The 20,124-nt window shown below is 44.3% G+C and overlaps 1 protein-coding gene across 1 annotated transcript; it reads right to left on the reverse strand.

The window, feature by feature from the left end:
* Positions 1–187: 187 nt before the first annotated feature.
* LOC127961031 (mucin-2-like) lies at positions 188–19,550 on the reverse strand. The gene is made up of 14 exons (XM_052559958.1): positions 19,161–19,550; positions 12,873–14,570; positions 10,491–10,832; positions 3,638–4,880; positions 3,293–3,552; positions 2,452–2,620; positions 2,042–2,146; positions 1,914–1,954; positions 1,637–1,762; positions 1,356–1,451; positions 1,101–1,229; positions 975–1,014; positions 532–652; positions 188–444 (listed from the first exon to the last, which is right to left on the reverse strand). The coding sequence occupies exons 4-14, from the start codon at positions 3,771–3,773 to the stop codon at positions 243–245; spliced, it is 1,425 nt and encodes a 474-aa protein (XP_052415918.1). The 5' UTR covers positions 3,774–4,880; positions 10,491–10,832; positions 12,873–14,570; positions 19,161–19,550; the 3' UTR covers positions 188–242.
* Positions 19,551–20,124: the final 574 nt, after the last annotated feature.

Consider the following 20,124-nt stretch of genomic DNA (forward strand, 5'->3'; position numbering starts at 1 on the left):
AACTGTGACAGAATCCTTTCCACCATGCCATTCACAGAGCATTGAATCCATTTCCAGAAGAATGACAACATGTAAACAAACTTCAGTTTGCATTAGTTTATTAAGAGCTACTAGACAAGAAACAAAAAAGCTGTCATTCTCATGACACCATAGAATAAACATTTCATGCTATTCAAATTTACAGATTTATTCCATAAGATTAATTTGAAAGTGCTCTACTGTACGGAGTTAAGAGCGCAGGTTCACAATCTCCTCCGGCGTCTCTTTAAGGAAGTCGATTGACCGGAGCAATTGGAGGCCTTGCAGCCACAAGACTCAATGTAAATGTAAGTGTGACTGATATTTGACCCATCAGCGCAAGTCAGGGTCACTTCCTTCTTGGTGGTTGTTGTTTCTTGACAGCAAGAGCATGAGTGCACAAGAGCGTTCGCTTCTGCAGAGTATCTGTTTCAACACAACGACACAATTTGTAGCACAAAAACTACATGTATTTATAAATGAAGGTCTCTAAATTGTGATTTGGATACTTACATTGATGAGGTCTCACACAAGCCTGAGCAAGAGGTTATTTCCACAGGTGTGTTGCTTATACAGTCATTAATGACCAGGAAGGTGCTGTTCTTCTGGACATTACATTTGGTGTCCAGTGTGCCTAAGGGAAATGAGAAACACATTAACTAAGTGTTAGAAAATGTAATTCAACACTTTATATGACCTGACACTCCTTACATGGAAAGTTTGGGAAACTTTGAACTAATATGTTTAATGCACATCATGTTGTTAACAGTATTTTCTTTTTAAATTTATTTTGCTCCTAGAAACGGTGTTCAGATAGTGGCATCAGATGTAAATCTGAATGTCGTTATCCGTCATTTTCAAAAATCATGAATCAAGTAGAACATAAATGTATTTTTACTCTCATTAACATATTTTGCAATTATTGAGTAATGCTTTTTAAATGTTCCTGGACTCACAGGTTGGACAGCAGCCATCTGCATCTATTGTCTCTGTTCCCTGTATAAATGGGAAAAGCATTAGCCATTGAACAGACTTAAAGTTAAGATATTAAGTTGTCTAAAATAGTCTTTCAAGCCACTTACAGGGATACAGTTCTCAGGATTGAAGGCAGGGCAAGTGGTCTTCACCTCCACTGTCACTGAGTTACCATTGACTCTCTCACATTGGTATTTCACACAATTGTCATTAGGTGGTTGCCATATCTGATCAACCTGTCAGTGGAGAACACAAGCAAGGAATACTTAATGCAAACATTTAAAATAAAATATTTATGTTGTAAAATACACTTTCCAATCCAACTGTTAAAATGCTAAAATAAATGTCATGTCAGAACTTACTGGAACGGTAACTGTGATGTTGTCATGCATAACCACACAATCAGTGCTAACACACTCTCCACAGCACTGACCAGGAATGGGTTGATACTCGTGACCCTAAAGGAAAGAAAGAAAGAGAGATACATCATATTGCCTGGTAGTTGATACATAACTGTGCACTGACTTCATTTAAAGGTGTCTTTGCTTATTGTTCACACCATTTGTTGTGCTTTTTCTAAAACGGCGGCATTCGTAAACCGACTGCACTAGTCTTTATTGAAAATGGAAATAGATGTTTATACCTCTGGACAGTAATCATTGCAGTCAGCTATCATACACTCTGGAGCAAGAAGATTTGTTTCAGGATCTACGTTCCAACCACACTGACAAAATGTACAAGGGTCATCGCTTGGTATAATTGAGCCAGGCTAGAGACGAAGACAGAGAGAGGGAATAAGTATACTTCTGATATTTTATAAGGTATTGGTTATATATATATATATATATATATATATATATATATATATATATATATATATATGTATATATATATATATATAAAGTAATATATCATTTTACCTGATACACTGTGGTATTATGGACACAGACTTCCATGGGGGCTGTAAAGAATAAGAAATGAATGAGTGCATTGCACATCATCAAAACCACAAAGTATCTTTTCTGAGAACACTGGTCCATATACATACAGCAGATATAATCTGGACAGCAGTTATCTGGAGACACGGTGAAGGATGGTATAAAGCCCAGTGGACACTGTATCATGGGAATAGGGCACAGGTTCACATCACAACCTGTAGGATAATATAAAACATTTTTGTTCAGCATTTCATTGTAAATGTACAGGCATTTCTACAATACATTTTTTTTAATTTGTAGTCTAACTTTCTGCTGTTTAAACAGTACAAGGGTAAAATCGCGAACCTTAATTTCCTTAAGTTGGGACCTCATTTCATTTTCAGCCACCAGTTAAAAATCACTAGTAAGTATGACTGAATATCTAAAAACTAGTAAATATATAAAATGAATAGCATTTCTGTCATTTGTTTTAAAAAGTCCTTCTGTGTCAGCGACAATTTCTTGTTTTCAGATCACTTACTGCACTCTTGGATCTCGCAGCAGTCAACTGTTGTGTTCACAAGCACTTGTCCAGGCTGATCGCAAGCAACAGGTGGTGAAACAGGACAAGTTACAGGCTGGCAACGGACGGTCAGTGTTTCACTCTCACACTCACACATTTGACATCCACTCTGCCAAGTTTCATTGGGCTGCAAAAAAAAGTCAGATAATTGTCAGATATATCACGTTTTCATAGATGGGAAGCTGAAATAGTTCATTGAATTCTATTCACTAAATTCTGCAATTCACACATTAACACATCCATTCATATCTTTATTAATTATTCAAGTCTATTTCACATAATCAAGAGTCTGTCTATGTTTAATTAGACATCTGTTTCTGTTAGTTTATTGGATTATTTTTTACTGAATGCAAATTGCCACTTTAGTGACATGTTCATGGGGCTCAGTGGTAGAGCATTGTAGGTTGTGGGTTCAATTCCCAGGGAACAGGTTCAGGTAAAAAATGTATATCCTGAATGCACTGTGACATGTAGTGACATGAGTCTTTATTAAGTTATAATTATGAATCCGAAATAACCAAAGCCTGATCAAATCATGAATCATTATCAATTTTCACCAAAAAATATAATCAGAAGGTGAATCCAATTATTGTCAGAACAAATATTTACATTCTTAAATAAGTGAAATGTAAGTTTCTTTGGATAAATATGTCTGCCAGAAGCAAATATTTAGTTTTGGTATTAATTTGTTCCCACTGACATTTAACAAATGCAAAAAAGAAGGGCTATGTCTCTATTGATTCCATAACCTAAACAAAAAGACTTTAGAAACAAAAGACTTTACTGTTTGAAGATATACCTGTCTTGGTGGATTAAGTGCATCACACTTAGGCCCATAGGTGGTAGTTGGTACTTCTGTGTCTGTATTAGTTGTGGCAAGCTGTGTTGTTTCAGGGGAACTTATGGTTGTTGAACTGGAATATGTGGTTGTTTCAGGAGGAATGGATGGTGATGGGGAGGTTGCACATGATGTTGAAATCTTCACAATATGACAAGTTGCATTACAGTATGCAGTGAAGCACCAACCAATGCCATCGGTAACATTGTAAATGATATCACCTAAAAATAAAGTTACAAGTTACAAGTTACAATTTTTCAGCTTTTTTTATGATTATAAAAAATTACAAAAAAGGAAATTTTGTACCTGATTGAAAATGTGTGCCATTGACAAAACAACAAACCACAGAAGTGGTTGAGAATAAAGAGGACGTTGTAGTCACTGGAAGCGTATTCGTAAATGATGTTAATGTTTGTGTAATAGGAGCAATTGAGGTCTCCATGGTTGTGGATGACAAGAAAACATTTTGAGTGGACGTTGGTGAAATGGTTGAAATATACACTGTTTTAGATGTTTCGAAAGGTGTTTCCACTTTTAAAGTGGTTGTTTCTGTGGTCGTTGGTTGGCTTGTAAGGCCAGTTGTCCCCTCTTTTGGTTGTCTGGTGGTGGTGGACAAAGGTGTCTGAGCTGTGGTCAATTCATTCTCAGTTACAGTCTCAGTTGTAGTTAGTTGTCCAGTGGTTTGAGTCGCTGTAGATGATTTTGAAGTTGTGGAGACTACGCTTGGAGCGGATGATTCTGTAGATGGTTGGGCAGTGGTGCTTCCTTCTTCGGGAATAACAGTAGTGGATGGGACGACTGGTGTGGTGGTTGAAAGAGTAGTTTCAGCTCTAAATGGTTTTGTTGTTGAAGAAAGACCCTGAGTGGTAACCTCAGACCCAGTGGATGATTCTACACTCGTTGTGTACACAAGGGTAGTTACTGGTACAGCAGTTGTCTCTGTCTGGGTTGTTGGCTGTGTGGATGTAACGACTGGCAATGAAGTTTGTGACACTGGCAGGGCTGTGCTTGTTGATGTTTCAGATGATGTGCCTGTTACCTCTTCTAAAGTGGTTGTTGCTGTGGTCGTTGGTTGGCTTGTTAGGCCAGTTGTCCCCTCTTTTGGTTTTCTGGTGGTGGTGGACAAAGGTGTCTGAGCTGTGCTCAATTCATTCTCAGTTACAATCTCAGTTGTAGTTAGTTGTCCAGTGGTTTGAGTCGCTGTAGATGATTTTGAAGTTGTGGAGACTACGCTTGGAGTTGATGATTCTGTAGATGGTTGGGCAGTGGTGCTTCCTTCTTCGGGAATAACAGTAGTGGATGGGACGACTGGTGTGGTGGTCGAAAGAGTAGTTTCAGCTCTAAATGGTTTTGTTGTTGAAGAAAGACCCTGAGTTGTAACCTCAGACCCAGTGGATGCTTCTACACTCGTTGTGTACACAAGGGTAGTTACTGGTACAGCAGTTGTCTCTGTCTGGGTTGTTGGCTGTGTGGATGTAACAACTGGCAATGAAGTTTGTGACACCTGCTGGGCTATGCTTGTTGATGTTTCAGATGATGTGCCTGTTACCTCTTCTAAAGTGGTTGTTGCTGTGGTCGTTGGTTGGCTTGTTAGGCCAGTTGTCCCCTCTTTTGGTTTTCTGGTGGTGGTGGACAAAGGTGTCTGAGCTGTACTCAATTCATTCTCAGTTACAATCTCAGTTGTAGTTAGTTGTCCAGTGGTTTGAGTCGCTGTAGATGATTTTGAAGTTGTGGAGACTACGCTTGGAGCTGATGATTCTGTAGATGGTTGGGCAGTGGTGCTTCCTTCTTCGGGAATAACAGTAGTGGATGGGATGACTGGTGTGGTGGTTGAAAGAGTAGTTTCAGCTCTAAATGGTTTTGTTGTTGAAGAAAGACCCTGAGTGGTAACCTCAGACCCAGTGGATGATTCTACACTCGTTGTGTACACAAGGGTAGTTACTGGTAAAGCAGTTGTCTTTGTCTGGGTTGTTGGCTGTGTGGATGTAACGACTGGCAATGAAGTTTGTGACACTGGCAGGGCTGTGCTTGTTGATGTTTCAGATGATGTGCCTGTTACCTCTTCTAAAGTGGTTGTTGCTGTGGTCGTTGGTTGGCTTGTTAGGCCAGTTGTCCCCTCTTTTGGTTTTCTGGTGGTGGTGGACAAAGGTGTCTGAGCTGTGGTCAATTCATTCTCAGTTACAGTCTCAGTTGTAGTTAGTTGTCCAGTGGTTTGAGTCGCTGTAGATGATTTTGAAGTTGTGGAGACTACGCTTGGAGCTGATGATTCTGTAGATGGTTGGGCAGTGGTGCTTCCTTCTTCGGGAATAACAGTAGTGGATGGGATGACTGGTGTGGTGGTTGAAAGAGTAGTTTCAGCTCTAAATGGTTTTGTTGTTGAAGAAAGACCCTGAGTGGTAACCTCAGACCCAGTGGATGATTCTACACTCGTTGTGTACACAAGGGTAGTTACTGGTACAGCAGTTGTCTCTGTCTGGGTTGTTGGCTGTGTGGATGTAACGACTGGCAATGAAGTTTGTGACACTGGCAGGGCTGTGCTTGTAAATGTTTCAGATGATGTGCCTGTTACCTCTTCTAAAGTGGTTGTTGCTGTGGTCGTTGGTTGGCTTGTTAGGCCAGTTGTCCCCTCTTTTGGTTTTCTGGTGGTGGTGAACAAAGGTGTCTGAGCTGTGGTCAATTCATTCTCAGTTACAGTCTCAGTTGTAGTTAGTTGTCCAGTGGTTTGAGTCGCTGTAGATGATTTTGAAGTTGTGGAGACTACGCTTGGAGCTGATGATTCTGTAGATGGTTGGGCAGTGGTGCTTCCTTCTTCGGGAATAACAGTAGTGGATGGGATGACTGGTGTGGTGGTTGAAAGAGTAGTTTCAGCTCTAATTGGTTTTGTTGTTGAAGAAAGACCCTGAGTGGTAACCTCAGACCCAGTGGATGATTCTACACTCGTTGTGTACACAAGGGTAGTTACTGGTACAGCAGTTGTCTCTGTCTGGGTTGTTGGCTGTGTGGATGTAACGACTGGCAATGAAGTTTGTGACACTGGCAGGGCTGTGCTTGTTGATGTTTCAGATGATGTGCCTGTTACCTCTTCTAAAGTGGTTGTTGCTGTGGTCGTTGGTTGGCTTGTTAGGCCAGTTGTCCCCTCTTTTGGTTTTCTGGTGGTGGTGGACAAAGGTGTCTGAGCTGTGCTCAATTCATTCTCAGTTACAATCTCAGTTGTAGTTAGTTGTCCAGTGGTTTGAGTCGCTGTAGATGATTTTGAAGTTGTGGAGACTACGCTTGGAGCTGATGATTCTGTAGATGGTTGGGCAGTGGTGCTTCCTTCTTCGGGAATAACAGTAGTGGATGGGACGACTGGTGTGGTGGTTGAAAGAGTAGTTTCAGCTCTAAATGGTTTTGTTGTTGAAGAAAGACCCTGAGTGGTCACCTCAGACCCAGTGGATGATTCTACACTCGTTGTGTACACAAGGGTAGTTACTGGTACAGCAGTTGTCTCTGTCTGGGTTGTTGGCTGTGTGGATGTAACGACTGGCAATGAAGTTTGTGACACTGGCAGGGCTGTGCTTGTTGATATTTCAGATGATGTGCCTGTTACCTCTTCTAAAGTGGTTGTTGCTGTGGTCGTTGGTTGGCTTGTTAGGCCAGTTGTCCCCTCTTTTGGTTTTCTGGTGGTGGTGAACAAAGGTGTCTGAGCTGTGGTCAATTCATTCTCAGTTACAGTCTCAGTTGTAGTTAGTTGTCCAGTGGTTTGAGTCGCTGTAGATGATTTTGAAGTTGTGGAGACTACGCTTGGAGCTGATGATTCTGTAGATGGTTGGGCAGTGGTGCTTCCTTCTTCGGGAATAACAGTAGTGGATGGGACGACTGGTGTGGTGGTTGAAAGAGTAGTTTCAGCTCTAAATGGTTTTGTTGTTGAAGAAAGACCCTGAGTGGTAACCTCAGACCCAGTGGATGATTGTACACTCGTTGTGTACACAAGGGTAGTTACTGGTACAGCAGTTGTCTCTGTCTGGGTTGTTGGCTGTGTGGATGTAACGACTGGCAATGAAGTTTGTGACACTGGCAGGGCTGTGCTTGTTGATGTTTCAGATGATGTGCCTGTTACCTCTTCTAAAGTGGTTGTTGCTGTGGTCGTTGGTTGGCTTGTTAGGCCAGTTGTCCCCTCTTTTGGTTTTCTGGTGGTGGTGGACAAAGGTGTCTGAGCTGTGCTCAATTCATTCTCAGTTACAATCTCAGTTGTAGTTAGTTGTCCAGTGGTTTGAGTCGCTGTAGATGATTTTGAAGTTGTGGAGACTACGCTTGGAGTTGATGATTCTGTAGATGGTTGGGCAGTGGTGCTTCCTTCTTCGGGAATAACAGTAGTGGATGGGACGACTGGTGTGGTGGTTGAAAGAGTAGTTTCAGCTCTAAATGGTTTTGTTGTTGAAGAAAGACCCTGAGTGGTAACCTCAGACCCAGTGGATGATTCTACACTCGTTGTGTACACAAGGGTAGTTACTGGTACAGCAGTTGTCTCTGTCTGGGTTGTTGGCTGTGTGGATGTAACGACTGGCAATGAAGTTTGTGACACTGGCAGGGCTGTGCTTGTTGATGTTTCAGATGATGTGCCTGTTACCTCTTCTAAAGTGGTTGTTGCTGTGGTCGTTGGTTGGCTTGTTAGGCCAGTTGTCCCCTCTTTTGGTTTTCTGGTGGTGGTGAACAAAGGTGTCTGAGCTGTGGTCAATTCATTCTCAGTTACAGTCTCAGTTGTAGTTAGTTGTCCAGTGGTTTGAGTCGCTGTAGATGATTTTGAAGTTGTGGAGATTACGCTTGGAGCTGATGATTCTGTAGATGGTTGGGCAGTGGTGCTTCCTTCTTCGGGAATAACAGTAGTGGATGGGACGACTGGTGTGGTGGTTGAAAGAGTAGTTTCAGCTCTAAATGGTTTTGTTGTTGAAGAAAGTCCCTGAGTGGTAACCTCAGACCCAGTGGATGATTCTACACTCGTTGTGTACACAAGGGTAGTTACTGGTACAGCAGTTGTCTCTGTCTGGGTTGTTGGCTGTGTGGATGTAACGACTGGCAATGAAGTTTGTGACACTGGCAGGGCTGTGCTTGTTGATGTTTCAGATGATGTGCCTGTTACCTCTTCTAAAGTGGTTGTTGCTGTGGTCGTTGGTTGGCTTGTTAGGCCAGTTGTCCCCTCTTTTGGTTTTCTGGTGGTGGTGGACAAAGGTGTCTGAGCTGTGCTCAATTCATTCTCAGTTACAATCTCAGTTGTAGTTAGTTGTCCAGTGGTTTGAGTCGCTGTAGATGATTTTGAAGTTGTGGAGACTACGCTTGGAGTTGATGATTCTGTAGATGGTTGGGCAGTGGTGCTTCCTTCTTCGGGAATAACAGTAGTGGATGGGACGACTGGTGTGGTGGTTGAAAGAGTAGTTTCAGCTCTAAATGGTTTTGTTGTTGAAGAAAGACCCTGAGTGGTAAACTCAGACCCAGTGGATGATTCTACACTCGTTGTGTACACAAGGGTAGTTACTGGTACAGCAGTTGTCTCTGTCTGGGTTGTTGGCTGTGTGGATGTAACGACTGGCAATGAAGTTTGTGACACTGGCAGGGCTGTGCTTGTTGATGTTTCATATGATGTGCCTGTTACCTCTTCTAAAGTGGTTGTTGCTGTGGTCGTTGGTTGGCTTGTTAGGCCAGTTGTCCCCTCTTTTGGTTTTCTGGTGGTGGTGGACAAAGGTGTCTGAGCTGTGCTCAATTCATTCTCAGTTACAATCTCAGTTGTAGTTAGTTGTCCAGTGGTTTGAGTCGCTGTAGATGATTTTGAAGTTGTGGAGACTACGCTTGGAGTTGATGATTCTGTAGATGGTTGGGCAGTGGTGCTTCCTTCTTCGGGAATAACAGTAGTGGATGGGACGACTGGTGTGGTGGTTGAAAGAGTAGTTTCAGCTCTAAATGGTTTTGTTGTTGAAGAAAGACCCTGAGTGGTAACCTCAGACCCAGTGGATGATTCTACACTCGTTGTGTACACAAGGGTAGTTACTGGTACAGCAGTTGTCTCTGTCTGGGTTGTTGGCTGTGTGGATGTAACGACTGGCAATGAAGTTTGTGACACTGGCAGGGCTGTGCTTGTTGATGTTTCAGATGATGTGCCTGTTACCTCTTCTAAAGTGGTTGTTGCTGTGGTCGTTGGTTGGCTTGTTAGGCCAGTTGTCCCCTCTTTTGGTTTTCTGGTGGTGGTGAACAAAGGTGTCTGAGCTGTGGTCAATTCATTCTCAGTTACAGTCTCAGTTGTAGTTAGTTGTCCAGTGGTTTGAGTCGCTGTAGATGATTTTGAAGTTGTGGAGATTACGCTTGGAGCTGATGATTCTGTAGATGGTTGGGCAGTGGTGCTTCCTTCTTCGGGAATAACAGTAGTGGATGGGACGACTGGTGTGGTGGTTGAAAGAGTAGTTTCAGCTCTAAATGGTTTTGTTGTTGAAGAAAGTCCCTGAGTGGTAACCTCAGACCCAGTGGATGATTCTACACTCGTTGTGTACACAAGGGTAGTTACTGGTACAGCAGTTGTCTCTGTCTGGGTTGTTGGCTGTGTGGATGTAACGACTGGCAATGAAGTTTGTGACACTGGCAGGGCTGTGCTTGTTGATGTTTCAGATGATGTGCCTGTTACCTCTTCTAAAGTGGTTGTTGCTGTGGTCGTTGGTTGGCTTGTTAGGCCAGTTGTCCCCTCTTTTGGTTTTCTGGTGGTGGTGGACAAAGGTGTCTGAGCTGTGCTCAATTCATTCTCAGTTACAATCTCAGTTGTAGTTAGTTGTCCAGTGGTTTGAGTCGCTGTAGATGATTTTGAAGTTGTGGAGACTACGCTTGGAGTTGATGATTCTGTAGATGGTTGGGCAGTGGTGCTTCCTTCTTCGGGAATAACAGTAGTGGATGGGACGACTGGTGTGGTGGTTGAAAGAGTAGTTTCAGCTCTAAATGGTTTTGTTGTTGAAGAAAGACCCTGAGTGGTAAACTCAGACCCAGTGGATGATTCTACACTCGTTGTGTACACAAGGGTAGTTACTGGTACAGCAGTTGTCTCTGTCTGGGTTGTTGGCTGTGTGGATGTAACGACTGGCAATGAAGTTTGTGACACTGGCAGGGCTGTGCTTGTTGATGTTTCATATGATGTGCCTGTTACCTCTTCTAAAGTGGTTGTTGCTGTGGTCGTTGGTTGGCTTGTTAGGCCAGTTGTCCCCTCTTTTGGTTTTCTGGTGGTGGTGGACAAAGGTGTCTGAGCTGTGCTCAATTCATTCTCAGTTACAATCTCAGTTGTAGTTAGTTGTCCAGTGGTTTGAGTCGCTGTAGATGATTTTGAAGTTGTGGAGACTACGCTTGGAGTTGATGATTCTGTAGATGGTTGGGCAGTGGTGCTTCCTTCTTCGGGAATAACAGTAGTGGATGGGACGACTGGTGTGGTGGTTGAAAGAGTAGTTTCAGCTCTAAATGGTTTTGTTGTTGAAGAAAGACCCTGAGTGGTAACCTCAGACCCAGTGGATGCTTCTACACTCGTTGTGTACACAAGGGTAGTTACTGGTACAGCAGTTGTCTCTGTCTGGGTTGTTGGCTGTGTGGATGTAACGACTGGCAATGAAGTTTGTGACACTGGCAGGGCTGTGCTTGTTGATGTTTCAGATGATGTGCCTGTTACCTCTTCTAAAGTGGTTGTTGCTGTGGTCGTTGGTTGGCTTGTTAGGCCAGTTGTCCCCTCTTTTGGTTTTCTGGTGGTGGTGGACAAAGGTGTCTGAGCTGTGCTCAATTCATTCTCAGTTACAATCTCAGTTGTAGTTAGTTGTCCAGTGGTTTGAGTCGCTGTAGATGATTTTGAAGTTGTGGAGACTACGCTTGGAGCTGATGATTCTGTAGATGGTTGGGCAGTGGTGCTTCCTTCTTCGGGAATAACAGTAGTGGATGGGACGACTGGTGTGGTGGTTGAAAGAGTAGTTTCAGCTCTAAATGGTTTTGTTGTTGAAGAAAGACCCTGAGTGGTCACCTCAGACCCAGTGGATGATTCTACACTCGTTGTGTACACAAGGGTAGTTACTGGTACAGCAGTTGTCTCTGTCTGGGTTGTTGGCTGTGTGGATGTAACGACTGGCAATGAAGTTTGTGACACTGGCAGGGCTGTGCTTGTTGATGTTTCAGATGATGTGCCTGTTACCTCTTCTAAAGTGGTTGTTGCTGTGGTCGTTGGTTGGCTTGTTAGGCCAGTTGTCCCCTCTTTTGGTTTTCTGGTGGTGGTGGACAAAGGTGTCTGAGCTGTGCTCAATTCATTCTCAGTTACAATCTCAGTTGTAGTTAGTTGTCCAGTGGTTTGAGTCGCTGTAGATGATTTTGAAGTTGTGGAGACTACGCTTGGAGTTGATGATTCTGTAGATGGTTGGGCAGTGGTGCTTCCTTCTTCGGGAATAACAGTAGTGGATGGGATGACTGGTGTGGTGGTTGAAAGAGTAGTTTCAGCTCTAAATGGTTTTGTTGTTGAAGAAAGACCCTGAGTGGTAACCTCAGACCCAGTGGATGCTTCTACACTCGTTGTGTACACAAGGGTAGTTACTGGTACAGCAGTTGTCTCTGTCTGGGTTGTTGGCTGTGTGGATGTAACGACTGGCAATGAAGTTTGTGACACTGGCAGGGCTGTGCTTGTTGATGTTTCAGATGATGTGCCTGTTACCTCTTCTAAAGTGGTTGTTGCTGTGGTCGTTGGTTGGCTTGTTAGGCCAGTTGTCCCCTCTTTTGGTTTTCTGGTGGTGGTGGACAAAGGTGTCTGAGCTGTGCTCAATTCATTCTCAGTTACAATCTCAGTTGTAGTTAGTTGTCCAGTGGTTTGAGTCGCTGTAGATGATTTTGAAGTTGTGGAGACTACGCTTGGAGTTGATGATTCTGTAGATGGTTGGGCAGTGGTGCTTCCTTCTTCGGGAATAACAGTAGTGGATGGGACGACTGGTGTGGTGGTTGAAAGAGTAGTTTCAGCTCTAAATGGTTTTGTTGTTGAAGAAAGACCCTGAGTGGTAACCTCAGACCCAGTGGATGATTCTACACTCGTTGTGTACACAAGGGTAGTTACTGGTACAGCAGTTGTCTCTGTCTGGGTTGTTGGCTGTGTGGATGTAACGACTGGCAATGAAGTTTGTGACACTGGCAGGGCTGTGCTTGTTGATGTTTCAGATGATGTGCCTGTTACCTCTTCTAAAGTGGTTGTTGCTGTGGTTGTTGGTTGGCTTGTTAGGCCAGTTGTCCCCTCTTTTGGTTTTCTGGTGGTGGTGAACAAAGGTGTCTGAGCTGTGGTCAATTCATTCTCAGTTACAGTCTCAGTTGTAGTTAGTTGTCCAGTGGTTTGAGTCGCTGTAGATGATTTTGAAGTTGTGGAGACTACGCTTGGAGCTGATGATTCTGTAGATGGTTGGGCAGTGGTGCTTCCTTCTTCGGGAATAACAGTAGTGGATGGGACGACTGGTGTGGTGGTTGAAAGAGTAGTTTCAGCTCTAATTGGTTTTGTTGTTGAAGAAAGACCCTGAGTGGTAACCTCAGACCCAGTGGATGATTCTACACTCGTTGTGTACACAAGGGTAGTTACTGGTACAGCAGTTGTCTCTGTCTGGGTTGTTGGCTGTGTGGATGTAACGACTGGCAATGAAGTTTGTGACACTGGCAGGGCTGTGCTTGTTGATGTTTCAGATGATGTGCCTGTTACCTCTTCTAAAGTGGTTGTTGCTGTGGTCGTTGGTTGGCTTGTTAGGCCAGTTGTCCCCTCTTTTGGTTTTCTGGTGGTGGTGGACAAAGGTGTCTGAGCTGTGCTCAATTCATTCTCAGTTACAATCTCAGTTGTAGTTAGTTGTCCAGTGGTTTGAGTCGCTGTAGATGATTTTGAAGTTGTGGAGACTACGCTTGGAGCTGATGATTCTGTAGATGGTTGGGCAGTGGTGCTTCCTTCTTCGGGAATAACAGTAGTGGATGGGACGACTGGTGTGGTGGTTGAAAGAGTAGTTTCAGCTCTAAATGGTTTTGTTGTTGAAGAAAGACCCTGAGTGGTAACCTCAGACCCAGTGGATGATTCTACACTCGTTGTGTACACAAGGGTAGTTACTGGTACAGCAGTTGTCTCTGTCTGGGTTGTTGGCTGTGTGGATGTAACGACTGGCAATGAAGTTTGTGACACTGGCAGGGCTGTGCTTGTTGATGTTTCAGATGATGTGCCTGTTACCTCTTCTAAAGTGGTTGTTGCTGTGGTCGTTGGTTGGCTTGTTAGGCCAGTTGTCCCCTCTTTTGGTTTTCTGGTGGTGGTGAACAAAGGTGTCTGAGCTGTGGTCAATTCATTCTCAGTTACAGTCTCAGTTGTAGTTAGTTGTCCAGTGGTTTGAGTCGCTGTAGATGATTTTGAAGTTGTGGAGACTACGCTTGGAGCTGATGATTCTGTAGATGGTTGGGCAGTGGTGCTTCCTTCTTCGGGAATAACAGTAGTGGATGGGACGACTGGTGTGGTGGTTGAAAGAGTAGTTTCAGCTCTAAATGGTTTTGTTGTTGAAGAAAGACCCTGAGTGGTAACCTCAGACCCAGTGGATGATTCTACACTCGTTGTGTACACAAGGGTAGTTACTGGTACAGCAGTTGTCTCTGTCTGGGTTGTTGGCTGTGTGGATGTAACGACTGGCAATGAAGTTTGTGACACTGGCAGGGCTGTGCTTGTTGATGTTTCAGATGATGTGCCTGTTACCTCTTCTAAAGTGGTTGTTGCTGTGGTCGTTGGTTGGCTTGTTAGGCCAGTTGTCCCCTCTTTTGGTTTTCTGGTGGTGGTGAACAAAGGTGTCTGAGCTGTGGTCAATTCATTCTCAGTTACAGTCTCAGTTGTAGTTAGTTGTCCAGTGGTTTGAGTCGCTGTAGATGATTTTGAAGTTGTGGAGACTACGCTTGGAGCTGATGATTCTGTAGATGGTTGGGCAGTGGTGCTTCCTTCTTCGGGAATAACAGTAGTGGATGGGACGACTGGTGTGGTGGTTGAAAGAGTAGTTTCAGCTCTAAATGGTTTTGTTGTTGAAGAAAGACCCTGAGTGGTAACCTCAGACCCAGTGGATGATTCTACACTCGTTGTGTACACAAGGGTAGTTACTGGTACAGCAGTTGTCTCTGTCTGGGTTGTTGGCTGTGTGGATGTAACGACTGGCAATGAAGTTTGTGACACTGGCAGGGCTGTGCTTGTTGATGTTTCAGATGATGTGCCTGTTACCTCTTCTAAAGTGGTTGTTGCTGTGGTCGTTGGTTGGCTTGTTAGGCCAGTTGTCCCCTCTTTTGGTTTTCTGGTGGTGGTGAACAAAGGTGTCTGAGCTGTGGTCAATTCATTCTCAGTTACAGTCTCAGTTGTAGTTAGTTGTCCAGTGGTTTGAGTCGCTGTAGATGATTTTGAAGTTGTGGAGACTACGCTTGGAGCTGATGATTCTGTAGATGGTTGGGCAGTGGTGCTTCCTTCTTCGGGAATAACAGTAGTGGATGGGACGACTGGTGTGGTGGTTGAAAGAGTAGTTTCAGCTCTAATTGGTTTTGTTGTTGAAGAAAGACCCTGAGTGGTAACCTCAGACCCAGTGGATGATTCTACACTCGTTGTGTACACAAGGGTAGTTACTGGTACAGCAGTTGTCTCTGTCTGGGTTGTTGGCTGTGTGGATGTAACGACTGGCAATGAAGTTTGTGACACTGGCAGGGCTGTGCTTGTTGATGTTTCAGATGATGTGCCTGTTACCTCTTCTAAAGTGGTTGTTGCTGTGGTCGTTGGTTGGCTTGTTAGGCCAGTTGTCCCCTCTTTTGGTTTTCTGGTGGTGGTGGACAAAGGTGTCTGAGCTGTGCTCAATTCATTCTCAGTTACAATCTCAGTTGTAGTTAGTTGTCCAGTGGTTTGAGTCGCTGTAGATGATTTTGAAGTTGTGGAGACTATGCTTGGAGCTGATGATTCTGTAGATGGTTGGGCAGTGGTGCTTCCTTCTTCGGGAATAACAGTAGTGGATGGGACGACTGGTGTGGTGGTTGAAAGAGTAGTTTCAGCTCTAAATGGTTTTGTTGTTGAAGAAAGACCCTGAGTGGTAACCTCAGACCCAGTGGATGATTCTACACTCGTTGTGTACACAAGGGTAGTTACTGGTACAGCAGTTGTCTCTGTCTGGGTTGTTGGCTGTGTGGATGTAACGACTGGCAATGAAGTTTGTGACACTGGCAGGGCTGTGCTTGTTGATGTTTCAGATGATGTGCCTGTTACCTCTTCTAAAGTGGTTGTTGCTGTGGTCGTTGGTTGGCTTGTTAGGCCAGTTGTCCCCTCTTTTGGTTTTCTGGTGGTGGTGAACAAAGGTGTCTGAGCTGTGGTCAATTCATTCTCAGTTACAGTCTCAGTTGTAGTTAGTTGTCCAATGGTTTGAGTCGCTGTAGATGATTTTGAAGTTGTGGAGACTACGCTTGGAGCTGATGATTCTGTAGATGGTTGGGCAGTGGTGCTTCCTTCTTCGGGAATAACAGTAGTGGATGGGACGACTGGTGTGGTGGTTGAAAGAGTAGTTTCAGCTCTAAATGGTTTTGTTGTTGAAGAAAGACCCTGAGTGGTAACCTCAGACCCAGTGGATGATTCTACACTCGTTGTGTACACAAGGGTAGTTACTGGTACAGCAGTTGTCTCTGTCTGGGTTGTTGGCTGTGTGGATGTAACGACTGGCAATGAAGTTTGTGACACTGGCAGGGCTGTGCTTGTTGATGTTTCAGATGATGTGCCTGTTACCTCTTCTAAAGTGGTTGTTGCTGTGGTCGTTGGTTGGCTTGTTAGGCCAGTTGTCCCCTCTTTTGGTTTTCTGGTGGTGGTGAACAAAGGTGTCTGAGCTGTGGTCAATTCATTCTCAGTTACAGTCTCAGTTGTAGTTAGTTGTCCAGTGGTTTGAGTCGCTGTAGATGATTTTGAAGTTGTGGAGACTACGCTTGGAGCTGATGATTCTGTAGATGGTTGGGCAGTGGTGCTTCCTTCTTCGGGAATAACAGTAGTGGATGGGACGACTGGTGTGGTGGTTGAAAGAGTAGTTTCAGCTCTAATTGGTTTTGTTGTTGAAGAAAGACCCTGAGTGGTAACCTCAGACCCAGTGGATGATTCTACACTCGTTGTGTACACAAGGGTAGTTACTGGTACAGCAGTTGTCTCTGTCTGGGTTGTTGGCTGTGTGGATGTAACGACTGGCAATGAAGTTTGTGACACTGGCAGGGCTGTGCTTGTTGATGTTTCAGATGATGTGCCTGTTACCTCTTCTAAAGTGGTTGTTGCTGTGGTCGTTGGTTGGCTTGTTAGGCCAGTTGTCCCCTCTTTTGGTTTTCTGGTGGTGGTGGACAAAGGTGTCTGAGCTGTGGTCAATTCATTCTCAGTTACAATCTCAGTTGTAGTTAGTTGTCCAGTGGTTTGAGTCGCTGTAGATGATTTTGAAGTTGTGGAGACTACGCTTGGAGCTGATGATTCTGTAGATGGTTGGGCAGTGGTGCTTCCTTCTTCGGGAATAACAGTAGTGGATGGGACGACTGGTGTGGTGGTTGAAAGAGTAGTTTCAGCTCTAAATGGTTTTGTTGTTGAAGAAATACCCTGAGTGGTAACCTCAGACCCAGTGGATGATTCTACACTCGTTGTGTACACAAGGGTAGTTACTGGTACAGCAGTTGTCTCTGTCTGGGTTGTTGGCTGTGTGGATGTAACGACTGGCAATGAAGTTTGTGACACTGGCAGGGCTGTGCTTGTTGATGTTTCAGATGATGTGCCTGTTACCTCTTCTAAAGTGGTTGTTGCTGTGGTCGTTGGTTGGCTTGTTAGGCCAGTTGTCCCCTCTTTTGGTTTTCTGGTGGTGGTGAACAAAGGTGTCTGAGCTGTGGTCAATTCATTCTCAGTTACAGTCTCAGTTGTAGTTAGTTGTCCAGTGGTTTGAGTCGCTGTAGATGATTTTGAAGTTGGGGAGACTACGCTTGGAGCTGATGATTCTGTAGATGGTTGGGCAGTGGTGCTTCCTTCTTCGGGAATAACAGTAGTGGATGGGACGACTGGTGTGGTGGTTGAAAGAGTAGTTTCAGCTCTAAATGGTTTTGTTGTTGAAGAAAGACCCTGAGTGGTAACCTCAGACCCAGTGGATGATTCTACACTCGTTGTGTACACAAGGGTAGTTACTGGTACAGCAGTTGTCTCTGTCTGGGTTGTTGGCTGTGTGGATGTAACGACTGGCAATGAAGTTTGTGACACTGGCAGGGCTGTGCTTGTTGATGTTTCAGATGATGTGCCTGTTACCTCTTCTAAAGTGGTTGTTGCTGTGGTCGTTGGTTGGCTTGTTAGGCCAGTTGTCCCCTCTTTTGGTTTTCTGGTGGTGGTGAACAAAGGTGTCTGAGCTGTGGTCAATTCATTCTCAGTTACAGTCTCAGTTGTAGTTAGTTGTCCAGTGGTTTGAGTCGCTGTAGATGATTTTGAAGTTGTGGAGACTACGCTTGGAGCTGATGATTCTGTAGATGGTTGGGCAGTGGTGCTTCCTTCTTCGGGAATAACAGTAGTGGATGGGACGACTGGTGTGGTGGTTGAAAGAGTAGTTTCAGCTCTAATTGGTTTTGTTGTTGAAGAAAGACCCTGAGTGGTAACCTCAGACCCAGTGGATGATTCTACACTCGTTGTGTACACAAGGGTAGTTACTGGTACAGCAGTTGTCTCTGTCTGGGTTGTTGGCTGTGTGGATGTAACGACTGGCAATGAAGTTTGTGACACTGGCAGGGCTGTGCTTGTTGATGTTTCAGATGATGTGCCTGTTACCTCTTCTAAAGTGGTTGTTGCTGTGGTCGTTGGTTGGCTTGTTAGGCCAGTTGTCCCCTCTTTTGGTTTTCTGGTGGTGGTGAACAAAGGTGTCTGAGCTGTGGTCAATTCATTCTCAGTTACAGTCTCAGTTGTAGTTAGTTGTCCAGTGGTTTGAGTCGCTGTAGATGATTTTGAAGTTGTGGAGACTACGCTTGGAGCTGATGATTCTGTAGATGGTTGGGCAGTGGTGCTTCCTTCTTCGGGAATAACAGTAGTGGATGGGACGACTGGTGTGGTGGTTGAAAGAGTAGTTTCAGCTCTAATTGGTTTTGTTGTTGAAGAAAGACCCTGAGTGGTAACCTCAGACCCAGTGGATGATTCTACACTCGTTGTGTACACAAGGGTAGTTACTGGTACAGCAGTTGTCTCTGTATGGGTTGTTGGCTGTGTGGATGTAACGACTGGCAATGAAGTTTGTGACACTGGCAGGGCTGTGCTTGTTGATGTTTCAGATGATGTGCCTGTTACCTCTTCTAAAGTGGTTGTTGCTGTGGTCGTTGGTTGGCTTGTTAGGCCAGTTGTCCCCTCTTTTGGTTTTCTGGTTGTGGTGGACAAAGGTGTCTGAGCTGTGCTCAATTCATTCTCAGTTACAATCTCAGTTGTAGTTAGTTGTCCAGTGGTTTGAGTCGCTGTAGATGATTTTGAAGTTGTGGAGACTACGCTTGGAGTTGATGATTCTGTAGATGGTTGGGCAGTGGTGCTTCCTTCTTCGGGAATAACAGTAGTGGATGGGATGACTGGTGTGGTGGTTGAAAGAGTAGTTTCAGCTCTAAATGGTTTTGTTGTTGAAGAAAGACCCTGAGTGGTAACCTCAGACCCAGTGGATGCTTCTACACTCGTTGTGTACACAAGGGTAGTTACTGGTACAGCAGTTGTCTTTGTCTGGGTTGTTGGCTGTGTGGATGTAACGACTGGCAATGAAGTTTGTGACACTGGCAGGGCTGTGCTTGTTGATGTTTCAGATGATGTGCCTGTTACCTCTTCTAAAGTGGTTGTTGCTGTGGTCGTTGGTTGGCTTGTTAGGCCAGTTGTCCCCTCTTTTGGTTTTCTGGTGGTGGTGGACAAAGGTGTCTGAGCTGTGCTCAATTCATTCTCAGTTACAATCTCAGTTGTAGTTAGTTGTCCAGTGGTTTGAGTCGCTGTAGATGATTTTGAAGTTGTGGAGACTACGCTTGGAGTTGATGATTCTGTAGATGGTTGGGCAGTGGTGCTTCCTTCTTCGGGAATAACAGTAGTGGATGGGACGACTGGTGTGGTGGTTGAAAGAGTAGTTTCAGCTCTAAATGGTTTTGTTGTTGAAGAAAGACCCTGAGTGGTAACCTCAGACCCAGTGGATGATTCTACACTCGTTGTGTACACAAGGGTAGTTACTGGTACAGCAGTTGTCTTTGTCTGGGTTGTTGGCTGTGTGGATGTAACTACTGGCAATGAAGTTTGTGACACTGGCAGGGCTGTGCTTGTTGATGTTTCAGATGATGTGCCTGTTACCTCTTCTAAAGTGGTTGTTGCTGTGGTCGTTGGTTGGCTTGTTAGGCCAGTTGTCCCCTCTTTTGGTTTTCTGGTGGTGGTGAACAAGGGTGTCTGAGCTGTAGTAAATTCAAACTCAGTGGTTTCTTCACCAGTGGTCTGAAGCGTTGTAAGCACCTTACCAGTGATCGTTGCAAAGGTTTTTGTAATGGGTGCAATTGAAGTTTCTGATGTTGTTGTTAACCTGCTTGTTTTTGGTGCCTCTGTAGAGCTTTCAGCTTCTGTTGTTTTGTGTCCTGTCGTGGTTAAGGACAGTGTTGATGATCCAGCTGATGATGTTGAAGACATTGATGTTACTAATATCAGTTTTTCAGTTGAATGTTTAATTTCTGTTGTAGAAGCAGTTATAATAACTTCAGTTGTTGGTTGGCTTAAATGTTCACTTGTAAATTGTTCTGGCTTGCTTGATGTGGAT

Source organism: Carassius gibelio, chromosome B7, assembly GCF_023724105.1.
Source record: "Carassius gibelio isolate Cgi1373 ecotype wild population from Czech Republic chromosome B7, carGib1.2-hapl.c, whole genome shotgun sequence".
NCBI classification, from domain to species: Eukaryota; Metazoa; Chordata; class Actinopteri; order Cypriniformes; family Cyprinidae; genus Carassius; species Carassius gibelio.

Bases quoted from the DNA above. Each gene is read 5' to 3' on its own strand.
- LOC127961031 (XM_052559958.1), bottom strand. From the start codon at position 3,773: ATGGAGACCTCAATTGCTCCTATTACACAAACATTAACATCATTTACG. The intron at 653-974 runs GTGAGTCCAGGA...CATTTCCCTTAG, and splicing joins AGATGGCTGCTGTCCAACCT to GCACACTGGACACCAAATGT. The intron at 445-531 runs GTAAGTATCCAA...GTGTTGAAACAG, and splicing joins TTGTGTGAGACCTCATCAAT to ATACTCTGCAGAAGCGAACG.